Raw genomic sequence first — 13,589 nt, 5'->3', positions numbered from 1 at the left:
GCCAGCAGCAGCAGCGAGCAGCAGCAGCAGCCCAGTCGGCAGCAGGAGCAGTCCCACTGGCAGCAGCAGATATCCAGCCAGTGGCAGCAGCTTTGGTCCAGCCAACAGCAGCCCATACAGCAGCAGTGGTACAGCCAACAGCAGCCCAGCCAGGAGCAGCGGTCCAGTGAGCAGCCTGGCAGCAGAGATGCAGAACATCAGCACTGGTGAAGCCCAGCAGCAGTTGGCCAGCCGGCAGGAACAGTGGTCCAGCTGGCCACAGAAGCAGTCCCGCCAGCAGCGGACCAGATAGCAGCAGTAGCAGCAGTGCAGCCAGCAGCAGCCCAGCCAGCAACATTGGTTCAGCGAGCAGCCCAGCAGCAGCAGTGCAGCCCACCAGCAGCGTTGCAGCTCAGCATCACCAGTGCAGTCCATGAGCAGCAGGGCAGCACAGCAGCATTAGTGCCGCACAGCAGCAGCAGTGCAGCCCAGCAGCAATGGAGCAGAGCAGCAGCAGTGGTACAGACCAGCAGCAGAAGTCCAGCCAACATCAGAGCAGTCCAGCCAGCAGCCCAGCAGCAGCGGTGCAGCCTCACAGCTGCGGTGTAGCTCAGCAGCAGTGGTGTAGCCCAGCAGCAGCGGTGCAGGACAGCAGCAGTTGAACAGAAAAGCAGCAGCGGTGCAGAGCAGCAGCAGCAGTCCAGCCAGCAGCAGCAGAATTCGAGCAAGAAGCCCAGCAGCAGCGGTGCAGCCCCGCAAAAGCTGTGCAGCCTAGCAGCAGTGGTGCGACCCAGCAGCAGTGGTGCAGCCCTGCAGCAGCGGTTGCAGCCAAACAGCAGCAGTAAACCCCAACATCATAGGTGCAGGACCGCCATAGCGGTGCAGCCCAGGAGCAGCAGTGAAACCCAGCAGCAGCAGTGCAGCCCCCACAGCAGCAGTCCAGCCCAGCAGCAGTAGTGAAGCCCAGCAGCAGCAGTGCAACCCAACAGCAGCAGTCATCATAGCAGCAGCAGTGCAGCCCAACAGCAGTGGTGCAGCCCAGCAACAGCGGTGTAGCCCAGTAGCGACAGTGAAGCACAGCAGCAGCGGTGCAGCCCAGCAGCAGCGGTTTAGACCAGCAGCAGCAGCAGTAGTGAAGCCCAGGAGCAGCGGTGCAGCCCAGCAGCAGCATTGAAGACCAACAGCAGCGGTGCAGACCAGCAGCAGTGATGCAGGCCAGCAGCAGCAGTGCAGCACAACAGCAGTGGTGCAGACCAGCAACAGCGGTTTAGCCCATCAGCAGCAGAGAAGGGCAGCAGCAGTGCTGCAGCCCAGCAACAGCAGCGCAGCACAACAGCAGTGGTGCAGCCCAGCAACGACAGTTTACTCCAGGAGCAGCAGTGAAGCCCAGCAGCAGTGGTGTAGCCCAGCAGCATCAGTGAAGCACAGCAGCTGCGGTGCACCCCAGCAGCGGCGGTTTAGCCCAGCAGTAGCAGTGAAGCCCAGCAGCAGCGGTGCAGACCAGCAGCAGTGGTGCAGCCCAGCAGCAGCAGTGCATCCCCACAGCAGTGGTGCAGCCCAGCAGCAGCAGTGAAGCCCAGCACCAGCGTTTCAGCCCAGTGGCAGCGGTGCAGCCCAGCAGCTGGAGTGCAGCCATTTAGTGGTGCAACCCAACAGCGGTGCAGCACAGCAGCGGTGTAGCCCAGAAGCTTCTGCGGTTGACACTTGAACCAATTTCGAATTGCATCTACAGATTCCAAACAGAGCCACAATCTCTGCTACTGAGATAGCTGTAGATTTCTATGGGCGAGGAGTTGATATATTATTAGTTGTTGTGACAATATTTAAATCAGAAAATGAGGCACCCTATTATGAGTAAAGAAGCGCAACATAACGCAAGAATAAAGAGAATTTCACAGAAAAGTTTACTAGAATAAATTCAATACGACATTTTAGGGCTAATGCAAGAAAAGTGAGCAGCAGTCCAGCCAGCAGCAGTGGTCCAGGCAGCAGCAGACCAGCCAGCAGCAGTGGTGCAGCCAGCAACCCAGTGGAAGCAGTGCAGCCCAGCAACAGCAGTGTAGCCCAGCAGCAGCAGTGTATTCCAGCAACAGCAGTGCAGCCCAGCAGCAGCAGTGCAGCCCAACAACAGCGGTGCAGAACAGCAGCAGCAGTGCAGACCAGCAGCAGCAGGCCAGCCAGCAGCAGTGGTGCAGCCAGCAACCCAGTAGAAACAGTGCATTCCAGCAACAGCAGTGTAGCCCAGCAGCAGCAGTGCATTCGAGCAACAGCAATGCAGCGTAGCAGCAGCTGTGCAGCCCAGCAATATCTGTGCAGCCCAGTAGCAGTGGTCCAGCTGCCAGCAGCAGCGATCCAGGCAACAGCACTCCAGCCAGCAGAAGTGGTGCAGCCCTGCAGCAGTGGTGCAGTGTAGCTATAGCAGTTCAGCCCTTTAGCAGCAGTGCAGCCCAGCAGCAGTGGTTTAGCCCACCAGCAGCAGTGCTGCCTAACAACAGCAGTGCAGCCCATGTGTGGTGCAGGCCACGAGCAGTGTAGCACAGCAGCAGTGCAGCCCATCAGCCTCTGCGGTTGCCTTCCTTCAGCGGCAGCGGAGTGGAGCTTCAGCTCCAGTCAGTGTTTCGTCCGTCTTTGTCCGTGAGGTTCTAGTTTCTTCTTTCCCTTTGTCCCTTCCCTTCCTGTCCTGTTCGTTTCCCTGTTAGCCCCTTCGTTACCATGACTACCCCCACCACCACATCCACCACCCAGTATTCATCTATACATAACCATCCGCCGCCGCCACCACAATTAAGTGGTCACCACCCTCTCATTTCATCCTTCCTCACTTCTCCTTGACTCTTAGTCTCACTGTCCTTGACCACTTTATCCTCCTCCGATCCTTTCTCTCCTCTCTCTTACCCTATTGCAACTGTCCCAGCGGCACCTGCCAGTGTGGTGGTCTGGAGGGCCGTGGTCGATGTGCACTTGTCTCCATCACCTTCGCCATCACCATCGCCTTCACTGTCGCCTTCGCCATCGCCTTCGCCAACACCAGCACCAGCGCCTGAAATGGGACCAGCCACCTCCCACCATCTCCCTGTTGCTCCCATCCCCCACACCTCCTCTCATCCTTCAGTAGCACTCTGTTCTCATCATCTCCCCCAGGCACAACCTTCACACAAACATCCTCACCCAAATCCCCGATTTGGCCTAAATGCCTCCCTCACCCCTGCTCCTTCCCCATCCCCCTCCCACCATCCCCAACATCGCCTATTGACCCTCGCCAATGTGATCACTTGGCTTAGTCCAACGATCATGGAGGAGGAAGTGTTGGCGGAGCTTATGGCTCACCCATATTTAGAAATATGGGTAGTATGCCGAATCTTCAACCCCGCCGGCCCCACCCGCCTTATGCGGGTGTTCTCTGAACATTCCCTGTCCGTTGACTGTCTCCTGAATGTGGGTGCCCTCCTCTTCCATCAACAGCACAAGGTCGACCCCTCCCATTCCCCTCCTCAATCCCTCCACTACCACAAGTGTCTGTGCTTTAATGCACACCCTACATCTGAGTGCCGCGAGAGCCCCATCTCGCCACACTGTAAACAGGCACACTTCCTCCGGCAGTGCCCTGATCTATAGTCCCCTCCTTCCTGCAACACCTACAACCTCCCACATCTCACTTACTCCCAGAAATGCAAGGCCCAACTACCCCCTCCCCCAATTACCACTCCTGAACCTACCGCCCTTATCCACCCTCTCGACGCTCCCACCCTTCTTGGCAGTTCCCTTTGCCCCCACCCCCACCGCTGAGGACATCATCAGATTCATAACCATTGTCCTTCAGAATGTACAACCATTCCAGAGTCCCCACACCCTCCAGCAGATATCCTTCACTGCCCGATCCGTCTTCGACCTCAACACATATGCCACCTACTCCCATAATCAGGCCCACTTCACCTTATCCCATCTCGACATCCTTGTCTAAATCCCTGTCATGGCGCGACAGCACTGTATCTTGTTTAATAACATCTGTTTGCTTCCCGCCAACAAGAACCTCCTCCTGCACACCCTCACAACCCACTGCATGGATGCCTTCCTCCTCAATGAAACTTTTTTTCAGCCCCAGCACAATGTACACACCTAACCCTACCTCCTACACTGCTCCAATAATCCCCTCCCGATAGCACATGGCGAAGTACCCATTGGTCACCACCGCCAGATCCCAGTTCGGCTCCAACCTCTCCGTCCCGACCCCACAGAATACCTGATTCTTAGTCTCTTCTTCCCTGACATTACCATCACCTGCACCATCATCTCCGTCCACCCTAATGCTCCTATCCCTTTTGACTTCCTCTCTCACATTGACCTTACCTTCTCCTCCTACGTGATCGCCACCGACCTCAACATCCATAGCCATTCTGCCCCAAGTTATGGCAGTTGCATCAGTTCCTCTCCTACCTCCAAGGCGACCTCATTCCCATTCCTCAGCACACCCACCCTGAATCCAACACCACTCCCGATGTCATCCTCTCCTCCCCTAGAATCCTTGGCCACATAGCGGTGGATGTCCTGGACCCCATTGGTAGTGACCATTTCCCTGACCTCCTCACTATTTCAGATGGTTGTCGCCCCCATCCCGATCCTCTTAATGACTCTCCCACGAAACACATCCATCATTATTCCCGACCCAACTGGAATGCCTACCAGGATACCCTCTCTACACAGGTCGATAGCCACCCTTTCACCTACCTCCAACCTGATGATATTACCCATGCCACGTCCTTTCTCCAGCAGACCTTGTCTGAGGCCGCGGAGGCCCATGTCCCTCCCGTTGCCATCCACCCACACTGTCCTACTTTACCCCCACAGGCTGTCCTCCTCCTTCTCTGTGAATCCCGCCATCTCTACTGTGCCTTCCTTCACACACGTGACCCAGACACACTATGACGCCACTGGCAACAACAGTGACACATCAGAAACATACTCGCGGCTAAGAAAAGCCATGCACCTCTCTTAATGCTACACTTCCTTTCAACTCGTCCAAGTACGGGTCAGCCTCTGCTGCCTTCACGGATCTAACTCTGAGCACTATAGGACTTAACATCTGTGGTCATCAGTCCCCTAGACCTTAGAACTGCTTAAACCTAACTAACCTAAGGACATCACACACATCTATGCCCGAGGCAGGATTCCAACCTGTCACCGTAGAAGTCGCGTGGGTCCGGAATGAGCGCCAAGACGGATCTAACACCCCCCTCCCTACTACCCTCTCCTTCATTATAACCAACCCTTCCCTGACAACCTTAGTAAGGTACTTGGACAACATTGGACACAACGAACTCAATGCCACCATCACTACCCAGGATATCATCGCTACACTCTGCATGAATCGCAACACCACTCCCGGTCACGATCGTGTCACTTATTGCCACCTTTGTGAGGCTCCTGCCTCCTTCCTCTCCTCCCTGGCCAGGCTCTATAATGTGGTCCTGTCCACCGGCTACTACCCCAACCTGTGGAAAACCTGACATATCCTGGTGTTCCTTAAACCTGACAAACCGTCCTACCGTCCCATCAGTCTTACCTTGGTCTTCAGCAAGGCCATGGAATCCATCCATACCTGATGCATCCACCAGTATCTCCGCCAGCATCGCCCCCTTCCCGTTACCCAGTCTGGATTTCGGCCATCCTTCTCCAGCGATGAACTTCTCCTTCACCTCACACATCTCCTCTCCGAACGGCTCAATTCCCGTCGCTCGACTATCTTCCTTTGCCTCGACCTTGAACGCGCCTATGACCGTGTGTGGCATTCCGGTCACCTCTTCAAGCTCCAAAACTTCTTTCTTCCTATCAACTGCATCAGTCTGATTGGGTCCTTTCTTTCCCAACGTCCTACCTACGTCACCATTCATAACACAGATCCATACACATTTTTCCCCTCTGCTCGTGTGCCCCAAGGTTCCATCGTCTCCCCTCTTCTATACCTTTTGTATACAGCGGACATGCCGCTGCCTTCACCCCCCCCCCCCCCCGTCCACCTTCTCCAGTACGCCGATGACACCACCTTCCTTGCCCTTCGCCCCTCCCTGCAACACTCCCAACACATTCTCCAATCCCATCTTCACCGGTTCTCCACTTGGTGCAACCAGTGGTTGCTCAAGGTCAATCCTTCTAAGACCCAGGCGATCACTGTAGGCAAATACACACCTTCCTTGAGTCTTCTCGACTTCTATGTCACCATTTATGGTCGTCCGATCGCCCTCGACCCCACCCTTAAGTACCTTGGCATCACCCTTGACCATAGCCTCTCCTGGACTCCCCCATCTCCGGACAATCCAAGCCAAGACATGCTCCTGACTCCATCTCCTCAAGCTCCTCTCTGGCCGCACATGGGGTCTGGACCCCTCCATCATCCGCCACACATATAAGTCCCTCATCCGCCCTATCGTCTGCTATGCTCTCCCTGCCTGGATCTCTGCCCCTCCTGCCTTTTACAAATCCCTTCAAATCCTAGACCGCCATGCTATTCGCCTTGCCTATCGCATCTGTCTCCCCTCCTCCACGCGTCCACGCCGATCCTGTAAGACCCTATTCCGTTCCCACACCTCCTCCTTTTCCTCGAACGGATACAGATCCTTTACATCTGTAAATTTGATGCCCCTCACCCGCTTGTCTCTCCCATCCTCTCCCACCCCCATCTACTGCCACGCCTGTATTCCCACATCCCATCCCTTCTTTACTCTTCCCATCTCCTCTGCCACTGCCATCTCAACTCCCACCTCTCTTCTTCCTTCTCTACCTTTTTCACCTTTTGGCAGGTCTCCGGACTCGCACACGCCGCATGAACATTAGCGCGCCGGAGATCATTGCCATCGGTTTTGTGTGTATGCTGTCGTATTTGTGCTTTTCGCCGCCCAAGCCTCATCGTTCACGTGTGTCATCCCAATCATCAGTGTTCGGGTACAGTGCTGATATTTTCCCTGTTTTTCTTCGCGTGTGAACGGCTCCGTGTTTTTTCACTACTGTGTCTACTGTTTTTTGTCCACCGTTCTGTTATATTACTTCTGTGTCTTCATTGTTTTTTCTCTTTGTACTGCCTGTGGCTGACGAGCAGCGTAAAGTTGCCGCAGCCAGTCCACCTCGTGTAAGGTGTAAAATGACAGTAAAGAAAAAAAAAGCGTGGTAGTCAGCGTATCCAGTGCACTCTGTGGGGCTGCTCTCTACGGTGATTTAGCAGACGACGTCGGCAGGCTTTGAGGACACTGAATGAGCACTAAGGAACAAGATGACCCGACGCATTATGGACTTTGTTGTAACTGCAGTATCTACAGGGTCAGGAAGTATTTCAAGACTCAACCACACGATAGCATGCTACGTTCCTTGCGAAGCAGCGCGCAATTGTGGTCTGCGGTCGCTGAGTTGAACAATTAACGACACCGTCCCAGTTGATGAAAGAATTTTCAGAATCGGGGTTTCTTTGATAGTACAGTGAGTGGTACAGTCGTTTGCGATAGCGAAAAAGCAGTTGACGTGCCGTCACTTGCCCGAGGAAACCCACACACAATGAACATTAAGTTGCTTAGATTTCAGAGCGTATTATGCAACGAGAAACCTCCCTGATAGTTCCAATACCACGTAACATACACCTTCTGGGTCAAAATCATGTAGACTGAGTTTTTCTGGTAAACCAGTGATCGCAAATGAATACTGCAGACGGAAGAGGTGCAGGATGAGTAGCACCCATGAAAGACATGTTTGGAAACGCCTTTTGCAAACGAAAGCCTTAGTCGCAAAATAATGTCTGCGATATGGAAAATGGGGTATTGCTATTACCAGAACTTGAATAGATTACTTTAAATATGATGCGGCAGGATACGTTTCACAGATCTGAACGAATCACCCAGATAATGTTTTCTCAAAAGGCGACTTTTTAATAGAAAGAAATTTATCACTGCTGATGTAAACGTATTCAAATAATAGGTGTTTACGGTGTCCAAAGGGATTCAAGATCCTCTAGTAAGAATAAATCACACTGTAGAATTTCAAGAAGACTTGCAAACAATAAATCAAAATAAGTTTTCATCCAGATTTCAGTTGTATCACTTGTTTATTCATGGACTTCAATCGATGGCCGATATTTTAAATATCTCTATGAGCTGAAGTTGTTGCTAAAAAGTATTTGCTTCATTCTATATTCGCAAACATTAAAAATGTGGCTATAGACAAAAACAGATGGCTTTTTATCATTGTTTTGATCACTGTTACAACTGTCAGTATGTAGGGAATATGCAATTGATTGCGAAAAGAGTTTTTAATTCCAACAAAATCTTTGACATCGAATTCCGTCCGAAGTACACGGTTTAGGATCCTTTACAATCTGCGTGGGCGGCAACATATGAACGAAAGGCAGATTACCTGTAGGAATAAAAGTAGTAGAAGTATTGTAAACAGTTGTATTAGTAGCTGTGTAATCCAATATCAAAATGGGCCGCATAGTCAGCGAAGATAAGTTGTTTGGAACCACATGTCTCTCCCGATCGCCCTTTTATAAGAGGCATTAGAACCTCTCATTTAGAATCCGTGCTCACGAAAGTTTCTTTTCACTGAAGTGAAAATAGTCATGGGAAAGTAATAAACAGATATGCAGTAGTATTTGTGTACACAAGGTATAAAGGGATAGTGCTTTGACAGAGCTGTCATTTGTACTCAAGTGATTCATATTAAAAGGTTTCCGACGTGATTATGGCCTCACGACGGAAATTAACAGAGTTGGGACGCAGAATGGGAATTGGCGCTAGATGCATGGGGCATTCCATTTCGGAAATCGTTAGGGAATTCAATATTCCGAGATCCAGAGTGTCCAGACTGTGGAGAGAATACCAAATGTCAAGCACTGCCCCTCACCACGGTCTACGCAGTGTCCGACGACCTTCATTTAACGACCGAGAGCAGCAGCGTTAGCGTAGAGTTGTCAGTTCTAAAAGAAAAATAACACTGCGTGAACTTCAGAAATCAATATGGAACGCACGACGAACGTATCCGTTAGGACAGTGTGGCGAAAATTTGCATTAACGGGCTAAGACAGCAGACGACCGACTCGAGTGAATTTGCGAATAGCATGACAAAGCCAGCAGCTCCTCTCCTAGACTATGGAAAACCGTATCCTGATCAGCTGAGTCCCGATTTCAATTGGTAAGAACTTATGAAAGGGCGCATTAAGCAGGTACACAGATGGTAGTATTGTCGTGTACACAAGGTGTAAGGGGGCAGTGCTTTGGCAGAGCTGTCATTTGTACTCAAGTGATTCAGTTGCTAAGAACCGATGATGAGTATCGAATGTCGTGCAAACCCTAAGAAACCATGGACCCAACTCGTCAAGAAGACGATATGCGAGGGGGCAATGGCTCCTTAATGGTGTAGCATGTGTATACATAGAGTGGACTGGATCCTCTGCTCCAAATGAACTAATCATTAACTTGAAATGGGTACATTTGTCTACCTCTAGACATTTTGCAGCCATTTATGGACATCGTTTTCCCTAAGAACAATGGAAATTTTATGGATGACAATGCCCCATGCCACTGGCCACAGCTGTTTGCGACTGGTTTGAAGAATATTGTAGACAGTTAGAGGGAATGATTTGGCCACCTAGTTCATCTGGCATGAGTACTGTAGAGCATATTTGGGACATAATGGAAAGAAGATTGGGTTTTATATCTCGTCAACATCGAGGTCATTGGAGATGGAGCACAAACACGGATTGTCTCTAGGATGGGAAAGGAAATCGGCCGTGCCCTTTCAAAGGAACCATCCCGGCATTTACCTGGAGCGATTAAGGGAAATCACAGAAGCTCTAAATCTGTATGGCCAGACTTCTGGCTACTGAGGCAGTATGGGTCAATATATCTGCAAAGGACTTCTGACGACTTGTCGAGCCGATGCCACATTAAGTTGCTGGGCAAAATTAGGCTCGTGATGATATTAGGAAGTATCGCATGATCTTTTTAACCTCGTTGTAATCTATCATGAGTCATTCAATACTTAACATCACGAATAACATTTTCTATATCTCTCCTCAAGCAGCGTGCCTCCATAACTAAATGGGGTGGTAGGAACAGAATGGTGTTCACTGAGTCTACTGTTGCCAATTGAGGTAGCGATTTCGAGTTCTGGAAAGCAGACAACTGGGGAGAGACAGGTGTGAAGACCCTAGGATCCGGAAAGATGTATATATGTTTCGTGGTATTTAACTTTTAACCTGCCTGTGATGTCGTTTCGGCCCCTAGCTGCTATGGTGTGTCAAGTAGCTGACATCGAGAAAGGAGGAGTGTGTCACTGTCTTGATACCAGACTTGTAAAACCAATCTGCATTATTGCTCTACCCTCTCTATCCCATGCATATCCATTTATGACTTGTCAATCAATTTTATGTAATAACAGGAGGAGCTAATGAGGCTAAAATTTGCCATCTTCAAAACAGACATTTTTGCTCACAGTAATATCCCTACAGCCGACAATGAACTCCAAACGACACAATGTGAACAGTAGTGACTTGCTGGTAGAGTAAGTCAAAGCTGAACTTTCATGCCCAGGAGCGGTGAGCAACGAACGTTGTAGTAATGGTAAAAGCACCACACACTGCATAGAGGCCGCCAGCAGTCCCGGCCAAACTATGCGCTGTGGAGATTTCCTCACTGCTCCACGCCAACCGACCAACCCCCGCACACAGCCCTGCCGGAAACTATAAGCGCCAGGCCAAAGATAGACCAAGGTGTGAATATCGATACACACCGCTGATGCTGCCCACTGAAAGAGAGGAAAACAGCATAATCACGATAATCGCGGGAGATTAAACACACAATAGCAACCAAGGTTTAAACCAATGCATAGCATGAGCCAGCCACAGCTCAGCTAAACTCGCAGTTTTCTGTGACATATAAATTTTCGGGGACTTAGAAGTTTCTAATTGTTGGTATTGTAGCAGGATTCGTTTTCGTTTCAGGTCACCGATCAAATCTCTGCCTGTAATAGCGCGTTCAAGTAACCCTCTCTTTCACATTTAATAGAAAGTAAATTAGTTGAATTTGAAATTCAAGTTTAGCCACAGTGCGTCCCCCTTTGCCTTATCAATGGCAGTGTATTATGATTGATTGTTTCTTTTATGCATAGCAAACCTATCATTTCCCAAGAAATCAGACAAGTTAAACGTTGCCTCCCAACGACCCAGCCATAGCAGTTAGGCTATGCAGATCAACGCAGCCACGGTAGGAAGGATATACTTATAGTTGTAATACTGCTGTAGGCTACTGTAGACCATCATAAGTAAGAGCAGACTATGCTAGTTTTCAGTTAAGGTTACCTGACGTTAGGTGTGTTGCATATCTATGAGTGTTACCTCATGACAGTCGCTTTGTTTATTTGTCCCGTCAGCGTCTTACTAGTTTCCCTTAAAACCTAAAGCAGTGGACGTTCTGAAAGAGGAGTGAAGATATATATAAAGCATTGCATAACCTACGAAACATTTTTGTTCAAGACAGTCATTCTCCTCCCTGACATTTAAAAAAGACAAGCAGTATTTATAGAAAGCAGTATTTATAGAAAACCCAGTTTCCTCAGCAAAAATGTAGAATAAATGAAAATCACTGCACAAAAAGATATCAAACGTTTGTTCACCATTTCACCTAACTTACATAAAATATTTTTCTGTTAGGCATAAACAATGTTCGCATGTATTAATAATAACAGGAAACTGTTGCCTTTGATAATGATATATACCATTCTACTCAGTACAAAATAACAACAACAATTACACATGTTTTTTGTGTTTGTGCATGTAAACTGTAATTGCTCCTAATGTAATTGCTTTAATTATATAAAAACACAGAAGTTGCCTGATCAACTATATATACGGTGTCTCTTTTTTAGGACATGTCTGTGGAGGCTTAGTGGTCAGAGATTTTACCTAGTATGTGTGAGACATGTGTTCGATTCCCAGACCTGCTCAAATTTACAACTTTCTTAAATCATTGCCCACTCGCAGCCAATGTTTGTAATTTCTTTGTGTCTTAAATGTTATTATTTATAAATTGGTTGAGTAGTCTGGGGAAGGAGACCAAACAGCGAGGTCATCGGTCTCAATGAATTTGGGAAGGATGGGGAAGGAAGTCGGCCGTGCCCTTATAACATGCAACATATATTCTGTAAGAATATAAAGTACGCAATGAACTAACACTATATGATGTACGGTTTTAATTATGTCGAACAAAAAAAAAAAAAAAAGAAGGAAAGTCTTCAGCTCACTGTTTCTCTGTTACCCATTGATTTAGTTTCCTTTCACTAAGAATAATAGCAGCGCTATTGGTAATCCTGCGATATAATATGTCATTTATGTACTGTACCAAAACTACCGAGCCGTAGTTTCAAGGAAAACTGTAGTTATATCGCATCTGAGTGATGCCATATCACAGTTGATGACAGGGCGGATGGTAGGCATCGCGTAGTCTACGTTTTTTTAATTATTTAATTAGTAAGGAGGTATTCCGATACAACAATATCCCTCTATTAAGCAGTCTGGAAGGAATAATTAATTGAAAATAATGTTATGTGTTGAGAGAAGCACTGGAAAAAAGAAATATATTCCTGTACTGTGAGATCGGGACACGTTGCTTCTCCTTCGCACAGTGACACACGGCGAGCGGCGACGTCACGTATTCGGGATCCTCGGCAGCGAGCCTCTGTGAAGTAATTAGGGCGCCCAGCTGCGCCGCGTGCAGCGCGGGCGCCTCCAGCCAGATGAGTCAAGTTCGCAAATGGATGTCGCAGACAGTTCGGCGTGGCGAGGCGGGCGGTTTGCGGAAGTGCGCGCCGCGCTGTGGAGGAGCGACGAACGTCTCCCGCCTGTGGGCTGGTGTGGTGGAGGCGGCCGCCGGTTTATCAGCCGCGGCCAGGCCCTAAATCAGGCGCGCCGTCACCGGCCGGATGCCAGTCTGGCTGGCTTTCGCGCCGCCACGCGCAACGCACACGCGCGCGCACGCAGCTCCCACATACGGCCGGGGCGCGTGTGGCGCTGAGTTATGGTCCAGATGGGGCGGCGCTTCCCTCGAGGACCCGGCGCGGCCGAGCAGCGATTTACTGGCCGGCCTCCGCCATTCACGGCCGGGCTCGGCTGGCTGGGCTGCCTAGCTGCCAGGCGCCGCCAACGTCGCTTGCAGTCGCGAGTCTGTGTGCCACCCACATTTCTCAGGATCGCAGACGGCTGACTAAAGCGAAGTGACTGAGCCGCCCTTGTGCTCCGATTCTGGTAGTTTGAGATTTCTTGTTCTTTCTTTCCTGACGATAAGCAGTCAACGTGCACCACGATGCAATATCGAAAACGGAAGTTCAGGTGTACATGCCGACGTCGCAGGCTGAAGATGAAGAGACAGAAGAATTGTATGAGGATACTGAAAGGGAAATGAAAATTTTATAGTAATGCTGGTCTGTAATGCAGTTCTAGGGAAAGGGGTTGAAGATAATGTTAATGGAAAATACGAGCTTGGGACAAGGAATGAGAGAGAAGAAAGACTAATTGAGTTCTGTAATAAATGTCAGCTGGTAATAGCGAATACTCCTTCCAGATCACAAGAGGAGGAGGT

The 13,589-nt window shown here is 49.7% G+C and overlaps 1 protein-coding gene across 1 annotated transcript in view; it reads left to right on the top strand.

Annotated features, from left to right (window-relative positions):
- Positions 1-12,909, top strand: part of LOC126362802 (mucin-19-like) — a 39,012-nt gene extending 26,103 nt beyond the window's left edge. Inside the window, exons 2-7 of the mRNA XM_050007915.1 lie at positions 224-498; positions 589-820; positions 870-1,086; positions 1,180-1,548; positions 1,915-2,388; positions 12,729-12,909. Coding sequence (XP_049863872.1) covers positions 224-498; positions 589-820; positions 870-1,086; positions 1,180-1,548; positions 1,915-2,388; positions 12,729-12,909 — 1,748 coding nt within the window. The remainder of the gene's footprint in view (positions 1-223; positions 499-588; positions 821-869; positions 1,087-1,179; positions 1,549-1,914; positions 2,389-12,728) is intronic.
- The last annotated feature ends 680 nt before the right edge of the window (positions 12,910-13,589 follow it).

The sequence above is a fragment of the Schistocerca gregaria genome, chromosome 1 (genome assembly GCF_023897955.1).
Source record: "Schistocerca gregaria isolate iqSchGreg1 chromosome 1, iqSchGreg1.2, whole genome shotgun sequence".
In the NCBI taxonomy this organism is placed as follows: Eukaryota; Metazoa; Arthropoda; class Insecta; order Orthoptera; family Acrididae; genus Schistocerca; species Schistocerca gregaria.
This window is presented reverse-complemented; position numbering and strand designations above follow the sequence as displayed.